The sequence below is a fragment of the Lagopus muta genome, chromosome Z (assembly GCF_023343835.1).
Source record: "Lagopus muta isolate bLagMut1 chromosome Z, bLagMut1 primary, whole genome shotgun sequence".
Classification (NCBI taxonomy): domain Eukaryota; kingdom Metazoa; phylum Chordata; class Aves; order Galliformes; family Phasianidae; genus Lagopus; species Lagopus muta.
The window spans coordinates 31,807,165-31,830,485 of record NC_064472.1 but is presented as its reverse complement, the minus strand read 5'-3'; the positions used below and the strand labels follow the sequence as shown (position 1 = coordinate 31,830,485).

General features: G+C 35.7%; 1 protein-coding gene across 8 annotated transcripts in view; it reads left to right on the top strand.

Annotated features, from left to right (window-relative positions):
- NFIB (nuclear factor I B) overlaps positions 1–23,321 on the top strand; it is a 175,074-nt gene that overhangs the window by 139,756 nt on the left and 11,997 nt on the right. Inside the window, exons 9-11 of one of the 8 annotated variants that reach the window (XM_048931003.1) lie at positions 5,024–5,162; positions 8,668–8,750; positions 17,346–17,434. The exons of 1 other annotated variant lie outside the window; for it this stretch is intronic. In XM_048931003.1, coding sequence (XP_048786960.1) covers positions 5,024–5,162; positions 8,668–8,750; positions 17,346–17,434 — 311 coding nt within the window. Of the gene's footprint in view, positions 1–5,023; positions 5,190–8,667; positions 8,751–12,609; positions 12,664–17,345; positions 17,435–23,321 lie in introns of those variants that run through there. 6 more of the 8 variants (XM_048931002.1, XM_048931005.1, XM_048931008.1 and 3 more) reach the window with 6 other exon arrangements.

The window sequence follows — 23,321 nt, the reverse complement described above, 5'->3', positions numbered from 1 at the left end:
TCATGGGAAGAAATGTTATTCAGAATGAAGGATTCTTCTTTTATTTATTTTTATTTTTTAATTTTTTTTTTTTTAATCTTATCCATATCTGAACAATGGATGTTAAAGCTCTGCAGCTGCTCTCAGTTTCGACTGCACTGCGTTAAGAGAAAAGTGTTTTCTCAAATGGATGAGATTCAGAACTTTATAGATCAAAGTCAACACCCTGATTTCTTTCAGAAAGAAATACAGATATGATGTTGTCAGCCAAGAACTGGCAATAACTTGTTTTTTTTTCAGGAGCTAATTCCTCCAGGCAGACAGGTAGCTGCGTGTCACACCTCCTGAAGCTTTTGTGTGGGATCTCTCAGTGAGGTCTGTGTAGGATGTGCTGTAACAGTCAATTACTGAGGTATTGGAAACTCTAGTGAGATTCATCCTTAAAAAAAGTAATGAGAGGCACTATTAAAAGGCTAAATGTTTTTTTCTCTTGAGACCATAATGTCTAATAGCAAGAAAAAAGTCTCCATAGCCTTGTTTTTGCTAAATATCTTATGGAACTCCCCAGGTTCAACCCAAGGAGAAACTCTTACAGTGCCTTACAGGCTCAGTGGCAGCATTTTATTTATATATATATATATATATTAATGCTTAGTAGAGTGTCAAGATACTGTGTTGTGTTACTCAGATAGGCAATATCTTGAGCATGTATTTTCTACCCATTTGATGAAAACGTCCCCTGTACTATCGAGCTGTCTTCCATGGAACAAATGGATGGGTACAGGTAATATAATATTAAGATGTCCTATGAAAAAAAACTTCTAGCTTTGAAGAGGATTTGTTTGTATCATATTACCAAAAAAAGGTGTTAGGAAGAGGTAGAAAAACAAAAGATATTTCTTCCAATTTCATTTTACAAGCAGATTTACTGAAACATTCATCACCCCCTGTAGATTCCACAGAACACAGTAAACAAAACAGAACTATTAGTTATGAATTCCAGATGTGGCCAGTAGGCAACTCTTAAAATATTTTGTGCAGTGGACCAAAATATGCAGAACTGACTCTTCTGCATTTTCATCAACAAAATGAATTCAACCAGTGGTCTCGAAACCACACTACTATAGATAGAGTTTTGTAGTATTATTCACCACCACAGTATCTAACATAGAACTGGAACTGTAAAGAGGATGCAGTGGTAAAGGATTTCCAAATACACCAGACCCATTGTGACAAGATTACACTTACTGGTAGATCGCTCAGCTGCAATTGGTTAACATTGATGGGAACGCTGCTTCTCAACCTTTTGTTCAGAGGTGCAGATAGACTGCTCCCCAAGTGTAAGGTCTAGCTGGAATAACATAATTTTTATGAAGTCCCAAACTTCTTTCTGAAACACCTAACACAGTACCCTAAGTAGCTATACTAAAACATATACAGAATTTAGATAATTTATTGTCTTTTTTTTAATTTTCTTTTTATTTTGTTTATTATTTCTTTGAAGATGTTTGTGTTTAAGATTCTAAGGACAAATGGAATTGTTTTATTTGGAGTTTGGACTTACAATAATAAAAAATTGTTTCTTTCTAAAAACAGTTAATAAAAATGTATTGTAGTTTAAACGTAAAGTACATGTTATCATTTAAGCAATTTAGTTGTTTATGTGAATTGTAATACCAATCTCATTTTACCATTAGACTTGGATGTTTCATCTGCAGTTGTTGGTATTGCTGCCTTAATATGACAACACACATATTTTTTTAATGCTAGAAATAGTGAGCTTTATGACAAAACATTGTTCAAAACTACAACTGAAAACCTACTGGTGTTTGGTAAAATCTGTGAACAGTAGTCCAAGGGGAGGATGATTGACTACTGTTTACAAATCTGTTAACAAAACCCCAGCAGCAAAACCAGCTACACTAAGTTCTGATTTTAAGAAAGTTTATATTAATATGTTACTAATTACTGTTCCGACTTCAGAGGTAAGGATTTCCTGAAATCGTGTGTAGTACAGACAATCAGATATTAACTGTCTGAGTTAAGTTTTGCTACATTTAAGACAGTCTGTGGCTCTGGGCAGTTAAATGAGCTTATCTGTGATAATTCAAGATAGTAGATATTAAAAATCTGAAAAATGTAATGCTAATCTAAAAATCAAGTTAGCCTCTAATCCAACAATAAAAAATATATGACTACATAAACTGGGGCTAAATTTGGCACTGCGTCTTCTTCTTTCTCTCATTTTCAAATACACAGCTTGTTTATCTAACACAGCTGCCTTCCTGTAATTTGCTTGAGGTTTATGCCTCAGGCTTCATCGTTCTGTTTGTGAATCCATTGTACTGATGCCTCAGTTGATGGTAACAGTTGATTTTTCACCTGTAATGCATTAGTCTGAAGAATCTCTTCAGGGAAAATTGGAACTAGAGACTATAATTTGTATTTAATACAAGTGGAGAGATGTACTGTACCGCTGTTCTGTTCTGCAGAGGGAAAATGTTTTCATGCAAATGGCTTTAAAATATACTCTTTCTTTTTCTTACAATCCACCAAGAAAAAGGTTTGCTGTTTTGGACCATATGCATATGGACTAAAGCTTCCATGTGAAGCTACTGACTGGGATCCCTAGGGAACAGTAGAAGGCGATACATTGCTGTAAACTGTCCTGGATTCCAGCTGTGTCCATTTAATTAATTTGAGTCTGGCTTTGGAGACAGACCTGCTTTCGGAAGCTAATGACACTGGCTGATTTAATCCATAAATTCCTTGGAATATTCTTTATTAGCCTATAATAAATACTGATTGTTTTAGTAAGGGAATCACAGTTGTTTCTGAGATACACCTACATACCACATGAGCTAAGCATCCTAAGGTAGTCCTATGGTCACAGGTCTATGACTCCAGTAGCAAGCTACCAATTGCAATGGAGACCTCCAGCAGGCTGCATGGATAGCTTGGTAGCAGGGAGGAGAGTGGGCTTACTGCTGCAGCAGGGCTCTAAGAAGCATGACAATGGTTCAATCTGAAGCAGAAAGCAAGCTAGGTAAATCTTAGAACTTTCCTGAATTTACGTTAGTTAAAGTTTTCTTTTTCTTCTAAAGCAGGTAGAGTCAGATTTATGGTCACTAAGATGCCTGTTTTTTCTCAAGAAGATACTGAGTAGATATTCTTTTACATCATTTTCATGTAAGAGTAAGAGAGATCTATTTAACTACAAAGTTTCACCCAGTGAATAAAAGTCTTGATAACATACTAGTTATTTGGGTAAATGTGAAAGTATTGCCATTCCTTTTCTTTGAATCAGTGCTGTTTTCTTATTCTGAAGGTACTTTGACAGCTGATTCTCTTTCACCTACTTGTTACTAAAATCCTAGTAGTAACTTTTCAGTTTAAGCTACTGGGGATGTTAATGAAAAGTGATAAATATCCAGTGATAAATATAAATGCCCAGTTATTAAAATTACAAGATCTTGGAACAGCATGGCTGCTTGGCCCAATCTCTTCCCTCCCAACATACAGTTGTGTTTAGGAAGTGACTTGTTTACGTTTGACAATAGTGGGAGTACTTCAATTTGGGTGTAGTTTGTTGGCCCTTTCTCATCAATACTCATTTGGGCTTTTACGTTCCATTCTAAGATTTGTGATTTTAGAGGGACAAGTAATCTGATAGCTGCTCAATATTCTTGTGAATACCAGATTGGTCTCCACTTGTACTTACATTTTCTAGTTTTGTTTTAGATTTCCTAAAGAATGAAGCTCTCTGTCTCCACTGGGGGCATCTGCAGAGTCTCATAGATCATAATGCCAGGAAGTTTTTCCTGCAATTCATTTTAGATTTCCTCCTTCTCTATTTCATTCCATTACCCCTGGTTTATACTCCCTGTTCTTTCCAAATATTTCCTTCCTCTTCTGTTTGTTTATGCTCTACACATACTTGCAGAAATCATTTCAGCCCATGGTTATTATTTTACAGCTAAATCATGTTCACCTCTTTTAACCTTCCATTGTATCAGTTGAATCAGGTCTTTTATCAGTCCATTTGTTTCACTGAGTTATTTCACATTTTAGAATATCCTTTCAATAATAATATTCTCATTAGTTTTTATTTTATGTGATTGTATTTTAAAATACCTGCAATTCACAGAGCACAGAATCAGCTTAAAAGTTGTCAGCCACTCTTGACTACATTAGTTGCTGATTTCTGCTGCAAGATATTTACAATTAGAGTGCGTACACTAATGCTGAATGTCTAAGGCATGTTTAAACATTGTGTAAATATGTACGCTTACCAATGATCACTGCCAAATTCAGATGTGCCTATGTGCAGAGAGTAGAATATTATCCTGATGACCTGTGCTATAAAGTCACGTGTAGACCAACTCTTGTACATCCTTTGAGTCTGTGAATGATGTGACTTTATAATGGTCTCAACTTGCAGACTTTCCATTACTAAGTACTTCTATGAAGAGTGCTTTTTGATAATTCCATTTTTTGCAAAAAGTTATGATATTTGCAGTATAGTGAGTGTATCCCAGCCCTCTCTCCTACTCCCAAACAAGTGAATTATTAGTTAGCCTTCCAGTATGTGTAATCTCTATGGACAGTTGTGGTCAAATCTTGGTTATTCTCCAAGCCAGAGTGGTATGGCATGTGAAAGTAGTTTTCCATCATTCATTTGCTCTTAATAGTTAGCACATCAGGGCTTATGCCTGGTCAGTTTAAGCTTGTTATCACTGTACTTAGTGCAGTTCACAGCTGTGTGAACGGCAAATATGTTTTGAAACAATCTGACATATGCTGCATCCATAAAAAAACAAAGCTCACCGAAAGGTAGTGCTACTAAATAAGTAATACTTATCTGAGGAGAGCTTTTCTGTCAGATGAAAATATCTCATAGCAATTCATAGGTTTATTAAAACAGCACATTCCAGCATGCAATACTACAGTGATGGGCGTTCTGGAAACCCCTATAGTAGGTGGGTACGTGCCTTAAACACAATATGTATGTTTCACAAACAATTCTTTTGGTTTTGTTTTGTAGCCTAACAGCAGTGGTCAAGTAGTAGGGAAAGTGCCTGGCCATTTTACTCCAGTTTTGGCACCCTCTCCCCATCACAGTGCGGTGCGACCTGTGACCCTGAACATGACAGATACTAAGCCCATCACTACATCCACTGAAGGTGAGGCATCTTCACCTACAGCAACCAGTAAGTATTTCTCTAGGAAAAAGAAAATGTCCATCAAAGATTAAAAATACCAAATAGAGGCCAGAAAAAGGCGCCTTTTCCTACTATTTGACCAAATGGATGCTCATCATTTACATGGAGAGCAAATATGTGATCTGACTGCAAGCTTTTCCTCTCCAAATTTCAACCAATGCATCATGTTACATGAACTAATATTTGTGACATGGCAAATAAAATGAAAAGGGAAAGCCTGCATATTTGACCACTATTCAAGAAAAAGAAAACATGACAGTTGTTTTAAGGTGGACGTTGTAATGACATTGAGAAGCACACCCAGACAGCAAGGCTTCACAATGATCTACAGATGGAATTCCAAACACAGATTGGATGATTTGCTCCTCAATGGGCTTTCCTACAGAAATCAACCCTTTTTACAATGCATACTGAATCCGAGCTATGAGATTTGCATACTGATATAGGTTGTGTCAATTTTATCAAAAATAAGTGATGGGGCAAAAGAAAATTTTCATTTCTTTTCGTTGTTGAAGTGGATAGTTGATCCCCTGTTCTTTTCATTTATTTAAAAAACAAAAAGCTTTGAAGTTTTATGCTCTTCTTACTATATCTTCAGGACCAGACTATTTACCCTATTTTCTTCAATGGAACTGCAGTTTTGGAAATGAGAACAAAGATATTACTAGGCAATGGGTGATTTTTTCTCTTTTTACTATTCATCTTATTTTCAGTAATGCACTGATCTTTTACTAATTCTCTGCATATCTACTGTCTTTGAACTTTTCTTTAGACTGGAGATATGTTACCAGTATTTATTAGATGAGAAGATTTTTGGAGACACTTCTTATCAGTTTGGAAGAAACCTCATTTGTTAAAAATAAGAATCTCTTTAGGACCAATTGCATTTAACTGACTTGCTTTAGAAACATTTAGATTTTGAACTGTGATTCAGAACTGTTGGGTTTGCATTAACTGAGACCACAAAATCCTCTTGTTTTTAAAGTATATATACTACCTCAAACCACTTAATTAGAATGTGAAGCAGAAACAAGCACTCAAATGCATGTGAGTGGCAAGATTTAAAGGAGTGAAAATGTTTATTCTTTTATCATAAAAATATAGTAGTAAATCTTGGACAAACTACTGCTCACCTATAAACTTATATGGATAGATTTGTGTCAGTATATTAGGTATTCTTTTAGTACAGCAGACGGTTTCTTAAAAGAGTTTAGTGGTACAGTGTATCTGTACCTTGTTTGGCATCATACGGTGCAGTTCTTGTAGGTCTTGAGAAGAGCTGGTTTTAGAAGCAAACATGAAGTTGTTGCTGTAAATTTCTGATGTAGAATAGCTGGGAATATAACAGGTTCGTACATCGTTTCAACTATTCAACATTTCATCCTCCTTCATGTTTGACATGGTTGTGAGTGGACCAAGTATCGGTCTCAGATGAGGTCAGAATCTCTAATACACATGGTAAAAAGAATAAATAAAGTGTCAGATATACATTGGGATGCTTTCTGGTCTGACCACAGTAATGATTGTTAGAAGAAAGCAATCCTAACCTGTTCATTAATTGTTATCCTACTACTAAATGAAAAATTTGGATTGCATTTTGAAATTGAGTTTGCATCCAGTTTTGTTTGAAATTCATTGGAACTTTGGCTCACAAGTTGCCCTGTGAACATTAGAAAATCTCTGCTTGGATAACTGAAATAAGGCCTGTTCTTGCTTCCACAGCAGTACCTCAGCAATTTTTTTGCTTAAAGATCCAATGTCTGCCAGAATAGCAAAGAAGTAGCAATAATAAAGTGTACACATTTTATCAGAATGTGCCAGTTCTGCACAAAATAGCATACTCATGCTACCTATTCAGAGTGCTATGATTCAGAGAGCAGTGCAACTGTGTTCCTACTTGGGTAAGCCCTACTGAAACTGGTTTGATGACTGACAGAGAAAAATAAGTGAAGGAACATGGCTTGCTGGAGAAGAAAATAGCAAAAAGTGAGGGATCCTATGCTGCTGATACAAAAATTTTAAATGAATCTATACAGACTGCATTGTCAACATCAACTTACCTGCCACTGGGATTGCTAAAGTGTTTAGAGGAAAGATCGTCAGCCTGTATTTGCAATAAATCATTGATATTTTCAAAATGTGTAAGTATAAATAAAACATATGCTTGGCCAGCAAGTTTTTATTATTAGTGTGGTGAGAATAAAATGATAAATGATTAACACTGCTTTTCACTCCGAAGCACAAACAGCAGAATTGCTTTGATAATATTTGAAAATATTATCAAATTTATAACATTTTTAAAACCTCTGCTAATATTTGAGCAGTGCTATGATCTCCACCATAATTTCCTTCTAAGTATCTGGCTCATTTTTATGATGGTTTTCCAGGATGGTTTTTAATATAGAAAGTCTTTAATTATTATTATTTTTTTAAATAACAGATATCATTTGCTTGTAATGAAAGTTGCCATGTAACTTTAGTACAAACTGAAGCATTTATTAAGTATGCCCATCTATATCCTCACTAGCATACTTTTGTACGTCTGTTCAATTTTATTAGTTCTACTTTGTCTGCCAACAAGTTTCTAGGCTGTTATGCCACGAGATGCAGTGTGGACATCTCCATATGAGGAAGTGGAGTAAGATCACTTGCCCCATTTTTTAAGCACCACCAAAAGCGATGAGAAGGTAATAGCTTTTAGAGATTGGTGACAGACCAGAGAGGAATGTGATCTACAGCTGAAGCTGAAGCTATAGCACCTACCATCCTCTTGCTCCTCAGAAATGGATTTCTTTAAGCTTTCGTAGCACAAAAGGAACAAATTTCCTTAAATTGTCTTGTTGGAAAAATGTTTCCTGATGCATAATGGAGCTGAATATTTAATACGATAGTTTGTAGTAAAAGTTACCTCCCATCCCATGGAACTACTAATGAGAGATTACACCTTTTCTCCAAAGGACTGTAAAGAGTAATTTCATGCCAAACTGGATTTTTGTTTTCAATTTTTGTTGTTCTCTTACATTTTGTGAAAGACAATGACAGCAGTAAACAACATGGACTAATATTTACTTTTTTCTCACAATATTAAAATGTTAATGATTTCACTGGTGCCTTAGACTGGTGTAATGAAAACGAGAACCAGACTTGCAATTCTTTCAAATATATATATCATTTAATTAGTTTACAAAAAAATAATATGCATTGATCTGACAAACTTTTATTTAACAAGAGTCAACACAATGATTTACACATGCAGCTTCCATTGAAGTTTGTAGGAATTTGCACATGCCTCTGACCGTGGTCCAACTTTTCTTTTGCATTCTATTAAAGTCTAAGTGAAGGAAAAAATAGACACATCCTATATATTGCAAAATCATAACTCTGGATATCTGTACTGTACCTGCACAGGGTAATAGCTATGATAGGTTGGTATTTTTATCAATCTGTTTTGTTCTTCCTTAATCAGCCTACACAGCTTCAGGCACATCCCAAGCCAATCGATATGTGGGACTAAGCCCAAGAGACCCATCCTTCCTACACCAGCAACAGGTGGGCAAGTTTCACATAGGTGTAACAATATAGAGAAGTTTTTGCAATATTACCTTTCTACGTTCTGCCACTGTTATCTTGAAGTAGAATGGGAACTTAAAATTTTCAGTATTTATCATCTGAAGATGCAGTTTATTCAAACAAATTCTGAATCACTTAAGAAACATGAATTTAGCTTATGCTTTATTTCTTGGATTTGTGTCTTCTTAAGGAACTTCTAATCATATTTATTCCAAATGCTGCATTTTTTGAGAGCTCATACATGTAATCTTTAATTGGATTTTAGGAATGAGAATTAGATACATAAGTAACAAATAATCATTTTAAATCAACTAAAATTAAGCAAAATTTCCAAACAGAATAGTCCAATTTACTATTTTTAAACTGTATTGTAACCATTTTTCAGATGTTTAGGGCAACACTTCAGCATTTATTTTCTAGAAAATTAAATATAAACCCAAATTATCAAACCCAAACAACATATAACAGTTTCCAGTTTAATAAGTTTAAATTGGTCTGCAGATCTCAAATGTGATAAAAACATAGTTTTGTTCTAGTTTCTTATATCATTTATGTTTCAGGAAGCATTTTATTTTTCACATCTTGTTAATGCTGTGAATTTAATGCAAATGAAGTGGTTATCCAAACTGTGAAAATACACAGCCAAGATTAATGATAGTTTACAAACAAAATATCCACAATCAATTTCAAGTCCATGCATATACAGAAATCCTACACTGCTAATAACAGGAACAAATTCCAACACCTTAGATTATCACCATATTTTATGGTGTGTGTTTCTGTTGCTCCTGTATCTTAGCAGGAGAAGAGTTTGAAATTAGCAGCATTTAAAATGTTACAAGGAAAAAAAGTGAATGTGGCAGTAAAAATGGAGCTGTTAAATGGCCCTTGGTCTTTTCAGTGATTGCCATGATATAGCTGCTGTATGCTGCACCTGAAATTCCCTCCCTCTACCCAATCCCAGGGCAAGGTAGTGGTATGGATGCTTTAGAGGTCACTCCATGCAAAGTCCTCATAAAATCATAAAAGATGATATATAAGACAGTTGACACATTGCCAACTTATTTGTTAATCAGCAAGGTCTCCCAGGAAACACATGTATGCATTTATGAAAATATAAAATCAAATGTTTTTTTGCCATCAGTTCTTTCACTGATGTACTGTTTTCTTTAAAGATCACTGCATTATAAAATGTGTTATAATTACCACATGATTATTTTTGAAGATATACAGTGCCATTATATATATTTTATTTGATACACTCACAGGATCTCTCTTTTTAAACAGTACATTGCTATTTCTGTATTTTTTTTCATGTGATATTTTACAGTGTATCCTTTGAAAAGTGTCTGACATCCAGTTAGATTGCAGAATTAGGTTTTTTTTCCACGTACATTCATAGACAGTTTTTTTTTCTACAATTCACTTTTCTTAAATCTACTCCACCTTCTTCCAGGTGCACTGAAAGAATTACAAACTTCTTCCCACATGCCTAGAAGTTGGTAGCAGTACACTTAATTTTCTGTTGGCTGAGATTATTACATGTGCATTATATAATGCTTATTTCATGCGTCCTACATATTTTAGGCTTTGTGTAGACTGAAATAAATTTGCAGATTTTAGCAGCATCTTAGGAATTTAAAAGTGAGGGCAATCATTGTTATTAGTATTCACATACACTATATCTTATACCCTCTTCTTAGTAAAATGTGTGGCCATATGACTTAGGTAAAAGGTGAAAATAAGTCAGGTCTCAGACACAGTTCATAAAACTGTGTGAAACCAGTGTTCTCCATTCTGAATTATGTTCCTTCATACTCTTGCTATATTAATTCCAAAACATCAGTTGGAGACCAGTAGATTGAAAAAAATTGTTTTATGGTTTCACTTTTGTTACGATTTCTTTATTCTTTTGTAACTAGCACAATGAATATAGGTGTAAATTTGCCTGAATGTGTTTGATGTATGTGTGTGTGAATGGTTACACACACGAATATGTAGAAAATTAGGGAATAGTGTGCACTGCTTTAAACCAACTGAAAGAAGAAACTGCTTTAACAATTTAAAGCTTTTCTAAGTGGATAAGTGCAAGCACATAAGTACATACAAGTCGCCTTCTCCCACTTAAAACCTAAACAGATCTCAAAGATGATGATGCCATATATGTTTTTTGCCCAGAAAGTGTGGTACAACACTGAAATTGTCAAAACTTCAATAGAGGAAAGGTTATCCTTTGTGAGGCAGGAATTAGATTGATTTACTATGTTCTTTCATTACTTTACAACAATTTAAAAGAGACCACTCTTCCTGTGACCAGTTTTAAATGCATTTGCTTTAAAACAGCTCATGATGAATGGAAAGGAAAATCAAGAGGTACATGAAATAAAGGCAATCAATCATTTTGTATTAGCTGAGAGAAATTCCAAATTAGAAAGGCAGTGGTTTTAGTTCCATAGAAGTCTTTTAAGCATTCACCATACCCTGTAACATACACTGACCCTTCAAGAATAAATATTGTCACCACATTTTTTACTTAATTGGAGGAGCCTTTACGGAGATTTATTTTCTCTGGTTATGAGAAATATTGGCATCTACTCTTGAACACCTTTCTGTTGTTGTTAAAAAGAACTAGGATGTAGCCTATATAAAGTACAGTAGCCACAGTATATTAAGAAGTTACATATACAGTTTGTAATGTACTTAACACAGAGCATTTTGGCAAAGTGGAAGTTTGCTAGAGCTTCTAATAAAGGACTGATAGTATAACTACCTGGAATAATTGCATTTAGATGGAAAGTATTAAATACAATTTTGAAAGATGTAGTGGAGGTTGGTGGCTCTGACTGGTGGCAGGGGGGTTGGAGATTCATGATCCTTGAGGTCCCTTCCAACCCTGTGATTCTGTGGTTGTGTGATTCTGTGACATCTATGGGAACAGTTTGCCTTTAGTGATCTGGATACTGTGAAAGTTGGATGCATTACCTAGCATGCTGTGTTAATCAGGAAGACATTCATCTAATGAGGATTTTTAACTCCATAGATTCTGGTGTATGTACTGGTAGGTCTTCCTGCTACCTGACTTGAAATGCCAGATATTTCTAAATGTTTGGCATTAATAGTTACAAAATGATTATCCTGCTTAAGTGGCAGCTATAAATTTATATTGGTCTTAGCATTTTATCGCTATTTATGACAGCTCCCCCAAAATGTCTATTACAAATCATCAGTGACCACTTGGTTTGCTTTCCTCAATTCAGCATCAGCTTTTGAGTATTGTCAAGTGTTAATAACACAGCTGTAGGGAGAGATTCCTAGTGAGGGGAAAGGAAGTGACAGGAAGTATGAGTCAGACTTTTGGTGGTTGGGGGGTTATTTTATGAAAGTGAATCTAGTGCTCAATGCTCATCATTTTTGCTGAGAAACATCTTAACTGAACTATGCATAGAGGAAAGTTTGGATAATCTTCACAATGGTATGTGAGCATCTTCTCCCATCCCATTCTTTCTTTGTTTTGCTCACTGTTTACCTTTTTTTCTACTGAGGATCTACAGTTCCTAAGTTAGAGGAAGAACCAATAAACTAAAGTAGTTCTGTCAGTTAGACTGTAGATGCTCAGCTGTTGTTTCTGGCTCAAAACCTAGAATGTTGCCAAAAATAGTAGTCATGGATTTTACCTGTGAATACAACATTAAGAGATGGATGGATGGATGGATGGACTGTCAGACAGACAAACACTTATATTTATTGAATGCACAGACAAACAGATTCACAAAAATAAGATTTCTGTGACATGTAATTAACAGCTTTTCTTTCTTTTTCATTTTAATGCACACTGGAGCCTGAGATTCATGACCGTATTTTAGAGCAGAAAATATAAACAGATTAGATATTGAGGTCTGTGAACACAATGACTTCTAAAACTTTACTGTCATGGTAAACTTTCCTAACTAATGCCAATCCAATTGTAAATAAACTGGTAAAGTCCTTCAGTCTGTGCACTGTTTAACACAACGGCATAGTTTTCACTAGAGCATGGAGTTCCTGAGTGTGGTATGCATGATGTTCACACAGCTATCACTTTTATGACTGATACATTTGCAGTGTGCAAAGTAATAAGAAACACTTCAGATCTCTAAAATGCAAAATCAGAAAGCTGCGGATAGCTTTTTGTTTCCTAGCATAAGACTGCCCTGCTCCTTTGATAGGAAGTAGTTCCTTCCAGATGTATCCTTTAGTTACTGAATCCCACAGTTCAAAATGAGATTCTCTTCATTCTGTTGGTCATGAAAGTTGTAAACTTAAATGTCTACTGAAAGCAAAGTATCTGTTTTTAAAACATTTTAGGTGAATGTTGCTTTTGCTTTCAGCAGAGAGCTGAAAGAAAGAACACAAGTGGACTCTCAATCAGAACTTCTCAGTAAAGCCAGGAAACAGGTTATCAACACTTAAGCTGGTCTTATTGTGTCTCTCATCATAATTGACAGTTTGACGTAAAACTTGGCCATATAAATACCAGGGAGGTATGTAAATGGATAAGAGGTCAGTTTTCACATATGCTTGCTGAAAAGGAAACACATTTAAAGGAAGTTTCAGCCAAAACAATGACAATATGCAAATGCTCAGTTTTATGAGCTTTTTTTGAACTAACAGAAACTATAGCAAAATCTCACATTGCAGACTGCAAGATACTTAATTATTTTCACTAGTAATCACAGAGGATTGAAATTTGATGGGCCACTGTTTCAATAGGAAAATACAAAACCTGCTTAAATATTACTCCTGAAATTATTCAGATGATTAAAGATTGAGCTGTTGACTGTGGAATTATAATGTAGGAATGTAGGAAGGATTTGCCTATTTAAAAGTGTGCAGAACTTGTACTTGGAAGATGCCCAGTTCAAACTGAAAAGGCAGATATAGCAAGATCTGTCTCTTGGCTCGAGCTTCATATCAGTTTGTCTCAAAGCACTGGAAAGCACTGGAAAATGCAAAATTAAAATCACTCTCCCGGTGTTTTACAGAGGGCAAAGCAGGAGTAGGGAGGTAGTGCTTGACTCCATTGCTATATGAGCCTGTGGCCCCCTTCCATGATGTTGCTGAGGTGGTAAGGGAGTTGCATTCTTTTCTGGAGAAATATTTGCAGGCCAGGTATTACAATTTTCTGCAGGCTTTGAGCTCCCTGGTACTCCACAATTGAGGTCACATCCCAGGACTGCAGGCTCCACACACAGCTCTGCACACTGGGGTAAGCTTAGGCTGCATGTCAGGTTTCCCTGTCTACTGCAAAGCTGGGCACACTTTTTCTCCTCAGCACACAGATCCACATTCTTTCTTCCTGCGGGGTTAAGAGAAAGAGAAGTAAAAAGTCATTGCTTGTATTTTGTGGATAGAAGGTGTTACTGTTGCTCGCCTGTCTGAAGATGACAAAGCCATGGGACTGAAGTGCAGGCCACTTCAGCAGGCTTCTAAGAGGGGCTTTTGCATGTCACAAGTGGCAAAATCAGGTCATTTATTTTGCATCCACAGCATATTTATGGGAAAGTTAGTCATGTTTTTCAGCATTTATTAACTGTCTCATAAGGACATTTCTTGTCCTTCTCCTAAGGAATCTAAGTTTTCTCAAGCAGACGGCAACTAGTTTCCTGCCTTTCCCTTTCATATTTCCTGCTCCAAACATCTCCTAGGTGGCTTATTGCGGGTGAGGGTGAATTGCCTTCTCATGTCCAGTTAACACTGTGGTATAATTCTAGAAGTCACTCAATTTACTCTGAGGACTGTAACTGGCCAGAAAGCTTTCAGCATGCCTCTAGACAAAAGGTAGCACTCAAAATACTGTATTAAAATGCCCTACATCTTCCAAAGCTAGGTACTCATGTCAGGCCTGTGTTCCCAGGCTTTCCCTACTGGGCTGTCTGGATGTCCTCCAAGGACAGTGTTCCTGCTGCTGCTGTAAGCAGACATCTTCCATCAAAAGCAGGCAGGGCTTGTTGAGGTCTTTTAAGCCCTTCCAGACCTTTTACCCAGAAAGTACTCAACAGCACGTGAGGGACGCAGATGAAGACTTTGAAAGGGATATTTCCAAATACTTCCAAATGTATATTTCTAAATCCTGGACTGTTTTCTTAGACATCATAGTCTCCAGGCAGTAGTGATTTGTAAAAGGAAATTTTATGTGAGGTAGAAAAAAAACCCAACATTTTCCTGGCAGGTCAGCTTTTAAAGACAACACCGCAGCTATGTTAGCCTGCAGAGGAATGTGAAGCAATAGATTTTAACATGGGGAAAGTGATTTTAAGTGCAACTGATGCCATCCTGCTTTTCATATATTTTATTATACAATTAATACTGTATTAATTGTAATTAATTAATTAAATTGTATTAACATACAATTATCAGGCAGACCTGCAGCAGTTTGTATTGACAGTACTACAAGGAGGCATAGCTGGTGCAACAAAAAGCACTACACTTTACGCTAACTATAGATTTGATCCAACATTAATCTACATATATAGGTGCATGCAATAGGTCTATAGCATATATAAAATGTATACCTTCTATAACTATCACATCAGTATTCATATGTGTATGTGTTGATGTTATGCTATGTATGACTATATTTAATATGATGTATGACAATACTAACTTTAATGACATAGATTTGAAAAGCTCTTTTTGGAGCTCTTACTGATAACTCTCATACATTAACTGCACATATGGAAAGTTTTCATTTAGACAGTGAGAAAAACATCACAATTTAGTTCAGGAGCTGATTTTACTAAAATGTAATGTAAAATGCTTTCCCTGTATCACAAATGTAGTCAGGTCCCATTGAAAACTAAGTACTTGCCAGATTTTCAAGCTAGACCTAAGCACATATTTTGTAACAGTAAGTTTAGGACATTAATATATTTTCTGCTTATTATCAGCCAAATATCATTTATTCATAGATTGCATATTTTGTGAAAGAAGAAAAGATCATTTTTTAAATCTTTCAGTCTTTTATTTCAGTGGGAAGTGAGTTATTATAATTAAGTTATAAGCTTTTAAAATATTCTTAAAAAGCTATAGTGAGAGTACTGCTCTCAAGTATCCAAACCAATCAAGTAACCAAACCAATGTTTTACTATATCCTCCGTATTAAAATTTGGTTTACAATACTGTTTTGTATCATTAATAAACCAAATATTTACTTAGCCCTTTTTTAAAATGTGTTTAATGTATTATTCACAGTTAATGCTAGCAAACTTTTCAATGCATATTTCCTTTTCTGTTTAATTTCATGTGGTTTAGTCATGCATTTAATGGCCTTTAGGAGGTCCCTTGGAGTTCTCTAGATAACAAACAAAAAACAATCCCTAAGAAAATATCAGAGACTAACGTTTCCATTTCTCAGACCTTAACAGCAGGAAACTTATGAGTCTATCAGCTAGACAGGATCAGGTTTGCAATACTGTCTTGTCCTTAGCATTTGTATTTTTCAGGAAAAGATTGCAAGTAAATTTGCTCCTGTGAAAATACTGTAGTTTCTCTGCTTGTGCTTTCTGAAGATCAAATATGAATAGAGAAAGCTGAAATTAAAATAATTAGATTCATTAACAACATTATCTTCAATTCACAGTTCTGTATTGTATGTAATGGTGCAACGGTTTATAATATCGCATAACTATACAGGGGTTAAAATATGTGTTTTCTTTGCAAGCTAGATAAGTTCACTTTCTTAAACATAAAAATAAGTCGTATATCTTTTCAATAAATCTGCTAACACTACGGAGCAGCTGTTAAACAAGCAGAGCTATTGAGGGTTGCTTGAAAAGTCCGTGAAGGCAGAACTGATGATTTGAGGATCTGGGAAGAATTTGCTTCAGATTACATTTAGTACATTCTTCATTATACCAAAAAACAATAGAATATTTTTAATGCTGTTATTCTGAGCCTAAAACAAGATTAGATTATTTTATCACCTCTTACTAAGTAAAATTGCTCTGAGTAACAATAAATTAATAAACTTCAGTTACAAAATACCTTTACCCTTCTTAAATAGCAAGATAAGGACATACAGATTGTTTAATTTGGACAATATTTCTATAAATTGCATGTTTTCTATGTTTCACAAAATGCATGCTACATGATATTGACTACATTAGACCTTAATACATGATTTAGAGCATTGCTTAGAGAAAACAGCATTTTTATTTTCTTTCTTAAAATATTTCACTATTGAATATTAACATTTCCTTTTATTCCAGCTCAGTTTGTAATCTAATAATGGCTAATTGTTTTGTGCTAAACACTAGTTACTCTTTTATGCTTTATTAATAGAGAAGCATATTAAAGTAGCATTATCTTAAGCAAATCTGTAGGCATTTATTTTTCAGAATAAGTTATTTTTGTTTGGTTGGTTGTTTCTTTTTTTTTGTTTTTATTTTTGTTTTTTCTTCTTTTTTTTTTTTTAATATTCTTCTTGAAAAAATAAGGCTTTTGCCATGTACAATACTATTTTGCATGCATTCATTTAAATACTAAAAACTGTAGTACTGCTCGATCCATATCTGACTGCTAGGTTTCAATTGACAGCTGAGGATTTGTGACTGGACCATGAATCAAAACGGCAGGCATTTATACCCCAGTGCCAGTGAGGATACATTGGGAATTACTTGGCAAAGGTAACATTTTAATTATTTCCACCCCTACACCACATAAAAAAAATTTACATTGAGCTATAGTATCTGTTTTACTGGGCTGCCAGCGGAATATGTGACAGCATCTGATGAAAATTTGCTTAACATTTCTGCAGTACACGTTTAGGTTATCTTTAATATGAACTGAATTTAGGACAAATTTAATAATCATCTAGAGTGATGATGCTGTGGTATCAGATGCAAAAGGTTTACAGATTTAAGGGAATACTTAATACTGATTTCAGGCTTTAACGGTGAAAATGTCATTTGCATAATTAAGGGACTTATTTGGGGGGACTTAGTGGTTAATGCTAAGAAAATGGTGCTCTGAGCAGTACAGACACCAATAATAATAAATGTCTGATATGGTGGTGGTTTTGGACAATGGATAACCATACTATTAATAGAGATTTTTATGACTAATCAGCTGGTTTAGATTTAGGTCACTAACACGTAAATGAAGGTAAGATATAACCTTATTTCTAAATAAAATCCCCAAATAATTAGGAATGATTTCCACAAATTAAAGGTTATTTACGTATGCAAGAACAAACAAGCAAAATGCCCATAAAAAGAAGCCCGCACACAACCTTTCTCCTGGGGAAAAAGGAAGGCCCCTCCCAACTACAACTTCTGGGACATAAATCAATTACTCATTATTATTCTTTACATCTGTTGATATATGATGAATGATGATAACAGTAGGGATGTGTTTATCTAAATAGATGTGTAAACAAATCAGCATAATTGTGATACATCTGCTTTTCAGCTCTTTCATGTGCAGAATTATCCACAGATATTGGTGGGGGGTATAGATATAAAGCATGCAGGTTGGGAGCCTGTGAAATGATGTATTATCTACTCACTCAAGACAATTTTAAATACTTCTTAGATGTTTGTGTGTATATGACAGTATAGGTCATTCTGGATAGTCTGTGTGTATGTTAGTACGAGTGTGTTTGTGTAAAATCTTTCTTTACAAAAATGATTTCAGATATACTGCATTATACACTATATGGAATTTCTAGATTTTTTTTTGATTTTTTGAGTGTCCACTTGGAATATTAATGACAAAATTTGAAAAATGATTGCTGTTAACAAAACTGAAGTTTAAGTGCCTTAAACATTGTTGCTTTACTTTGTATTTCTACATTTTTTTCTGAAATAATATTTATCTAGAAAAAACTGTCGTGCAAAAGCAAAGTGTAATCATGTTTTCCAGTATACAAGGTTACTCTGAAAGTAATGCCTCGTATTTTATTATGTTGGCCCATGACATCAGAGGTGGATGTTGGTGATATGGCAGTAGAGGCTGAACCTTCCCACCAATATTCCATTACATTTTGTTGCTGTGTGACAGATGGCAGCATCTGACAGAACAGCGTCTGACATGGAAGCGAGTATAAAGCAAGGTTTGGAACTGAATTCCTCCATGTTGAAAAAATGGCACCCACTGACATTCACTGATGCTTTCTGAACGTTGATGCAGACCAAACAGTGTATGTGAGCATAGTGAGGTGGTGTGTGGTGTGTTGCAGCAGTGACAACAGTGTTGTGAAAGACAAGCCATCCTCTGGATGGCCATGCAGATTGTTACGAGCACTGCATGCAGGCTCTTGTTCATTGCTGGTGAAAATACACAGCAAATGGTGGTGACTATGTTGAAAAATAGTATTTTGCAGATGAGAATTTTCTCTATCAAAGTTTTGTTGTGCTCTTCGTCGCTGCTATAGTTTCCATGGAAATAAAAAGTAGGCATTAGTTTCAGAGTGACCTATGTAGATTACAGCACAATGGAAAATTAGCTAATGGATTCACCTCACCTCCTCAAAGGCTGTGATTCACATTATAAATCCTGATCACAGTTTTCAGTGTACTGTAAAGAGTGAATCCGAACTGTGCTACTTCAGCATGGGTGGGTCACAATGGAGGTGGTGATTTATTCTCCCATTGCAAAGAATATTGCTTTCTCAGGGCATTGACAGGCATCGGGAAATTATCTCACAAGTGCCTATATAGAAAAATCCTTGAATGGTTTAAATCAGTCATCTCTCTCGACCTCTTTAAAGCAATGAATATTTACACCAGCGGAAGCACTGTCCTAGAAAATCTGTTTTTTTTTTTTTTTCAGTACCTAGCACATATGAGCCTTAGTTGAAAAGAGAAAAAAGGGGGAAAAAATTTCTAGGTGTTGACCAAAGAAACCTTGATGAAACATTCCATTATTTGCTGATCTTTATACACAAAACTGCTTTGCAGGTAGCTTCTGGAATGTTATTTTCCAATTTGGTCCTATCAGTGGACAAAAGTGTTCCCGGATGAGCTCTGTCACAGATTCTCCAATGGGCATCAATGGATTGCAAGAAGAATTGTTTCTTACTAGCAGAGAAAGATATTCTAGTCCAGACAGCCAAACTTTATCACAAAAAAATTGTTTGAAAAAGGTTTCATCATATGATTCCCTCAAATCTGTAGTACTCGTTTAGATGGCACTCAGTCTCACCTTTTACAGCAGGCTTCTATAGTTATTTTAAGTACACTGGTTTTCAGAAAAGTCATTGACCTCAAGAAAGACAAAATGTTGACTGAATATCAGTTGTCTACACAGAAATCAGGTAATGGAAGTGACCAAGCTGAAAGCTTTGTAATGGGACACTGTTGGTGACTGACATCTTCAGAACTTAGGGAGAGCAGAAGATGAGAAAATGCCTGTTATTTTTGTGCTTCTTGTCTTATTCGTAGCTGCCTGTCATGCCATTTTGCTGCACCTTCTGAACTCTGAACATGTAGCGTATAGTGGATTTAAGCTCTTTTAAGATAATTTAGGACAATTTTGCTGTACATATGAAGAAGATATTCAGCAATCATTAAAAATGCTCCATTTTTCCATGATGACACTTCTGCAATAATATTTCCTTAGAGACAGAATGTAAGGGGAAATTACAAAAAGCTGTAAAGTTCAGTTAGAAAAATACGGTCTCAGTCACTGTCTGAGAGCAATGCAAAAAATAAACCTAAGACATGAGTGAGAGTGAGAAAAAGTGTTCATGTATTGGGTAGGAGGCTTGAAAATATGAGCTTGAGTCTCAGTTGATGAACAGTAACTCCTGCATCACGAGGCTCTTTCATAGCATATGAAATATTAGCAGATCTTTCACAGAATGTAAGCAAAGCTTCATTATCAAACTCAGATATTGTTAAATATTCTTTTTATTTGTTTTATACAATGCAGATAACTATTATTCATGTTACAATCTCTGTTACTTTTACGGGTTAACTGAAACTTTACATTTACACTACTCAGGCGTCTACACTAGATTTGCATTTCCTGCTTTCAGCCTGTTATCTTGACACATAAGTACAGTACAGCAGCTGTTTTGTTCCTGGAGATGCTGAAGAGAGTTCTATTCTCAGAATACTGAATTTCCTTTCCTGCTGTAGCTATTAGGGTACTCAAATGCTTCACTTTTCAGGCAGTGCTTTTCTCCCAGGATCACTCGTGGCTTATTGGTAGTAGTGCAGCTAAAGCAGCCAAAAATGGAGGAAGCTGGGAAGCAAATGAGAATGGGTATGAATTGCTTTTATCTCATAGTATCTTCTGTGTATTTGGAATCCTGCAAACACAGCTAAAGTAACACAGTCAGCAGCATTGCTTTTGTAAGCACATTTTGGTGAAGACAGACACCTGCTAGAGCAATAGTTCATGTCCACCCCCCACCTCTCCTTCCCCTTTCTGCCTTGGGCAATATTTTGGAAGAGAAATATCAATTCACGCACTGGAATTTAAGAAGAAAAACACTGAAGTATTCTGACTGTAAAAAAAACTCATAGAAAGAATACCTAGTGAATGCTGGTCTTTATCAATTTAAACTGCAAACTCTAATAGTTTGCCCAACTCTTTAATGCAGAAAGATGTTCGGAACATTATGTTTCCTCTCCATCTAGGCAAACATCTTCAGAACACTTCCTAAGAAATTAATTGTATTCAAGCCAGACTTGCATGCTGCCATCCCACAGGAAATGGGTCAGCAATCCATTAAGATGCCATTAGATAATCTAATTTGGAACTTAATCTCTAAATTAACCATGCTCCATACTTGAAGCATACTTGAGAGAAAGAAAAAAAGTTTATGTTTGAATCGATAGGGGAGCCGAAGCGTGAAGAAGCCTGTTTGTTTTTTCTGTAGCTGTGGTCACGTCTCAAGCCGTCTGGTAACCAGGAGAAACCAGACATGATGTAATTCCAGATTGAACTTGAACTTCAGGGACTTAGAATGGGGGAACAATGGACCATAGGAATCAATAATGTCCATTTTCCACATGATTATGTTTGGAGCTTTAAGTTAACCTTTATGGGGAAAGTAGCAAGAACTGTAGTGTGATGAAAATGAATGAGATGATCCAGAAGCAAGATGTTAAAGTAAACAACTTCAGTAATATTTTCTGAGCAGCATTTCAGATTCCAGCAGGATTAGAAAAGTTCCCGCTCTGCAGTGAACTGGTTGCCTGTTCTGAGCACTCTTTGTTCGCTTAGGTAGGACAAACTTAATCTTATGTTTCCTGTCAGATGATTTTTGGCAGCAGTCTAAGTAGAGGAGGAGCATATTATAGAGAATTCCCAAGTGTAAACTGTATCTTTAACCCCTTGATTACTCCAGTTTTCTATTTCTGCATCATCTTATCTTTAGATATCTCTTTTCTTCCTTTTCTTTCTTTCTTTTCTTTCTTTCTTTTCTTTCTTTTCTTTCTTTCTTTCTTTCTTTCTTTCTTTCTTTCTTTCTTTCTTTCTTTCTTTCTTTCTTTCTTTCTTTCTTTCTTTCTTTCTTTCTTTCTTTCTTTCTTTCTTTCTTTCTTTCTTTCTTTCTTTCTCTCTCTCTCTCTCTCTCTCTCTCTCTTTCTCTCTTTCTCTCTTTTTTCTCTCTCTTTTCTCTCTTTTCTCTTTCTCTCTTTTCTCTTTCTTTTCTCTACTTTTCCCTCCCCTTCCCTCCCATCCCCTTCCTTCCCCCCCCTCCTCTGTCCTTCCCCTCCCTCCCTCCCTCCCTCTTTTCCTTCCTTCCTGCCTTCCTGCCTCCCTCTCTCCCTCCCTCCCTCTCTCCCTCCCTCCCTCTCTCCCTCCCTCTCTCCTTCCCTCCCTCCCTCCTTCCCTCCCTCCTCATACCAATTTCACAAATAAACATTCAGGCATATTTTTATAAATAGCAAGATAATGAACATAACATTACAAATGAAAATATCAATATCGAGAGGGACAGGAGGAGAAGGCTGTGATTAACTTTACAAGTCTCTCTGCTGACATTTACAGAAAAGTGAATCATAATGAATTTGGAAAAATGATTTTTTTTTTTTTGTTTGGACTTCAAAAGAAAGTTATTTTTTTCTTAGCACATCGCTACAGTTGTTTTTTTCTTGCCTTGAAAAGTCTACCTGAAAGTGCAGATCCTGTTGTTTTTTTCTAGAAAACTCAACAGTCTCTCTTAACCCAAGCCCATATTCTCTATTATTTGGCTCTATGGGAGGTGACTTTCCTGTGATAGTGATAGCCCCTTGTATATATGTGCATATTTCCCATGCTCCTTCAGCCCTGTCTCTGCACTTGAACATGTGATACAAAGTGCAGAATGACCACACACATGTTCTCCAGACCTAACCTGTCCTGTTGATTTAACAGTGGTGGGATCTGTGGCCTGTGGTTGTTGCTTTTTTGTTGTTGTTGTTTTTGTTTCTTTGTTTCTTTTTTTGTTTTCTTACACTATCACATAAAAAAGGTCTGCAGGGAACAGAAAAATTTGTAATTACAGCATAATTCCCTTTTCTGTCCTCTGGACATAAATCAGTGGATTTCTACCATTTACATCGCCTGGATGGGTGGTAT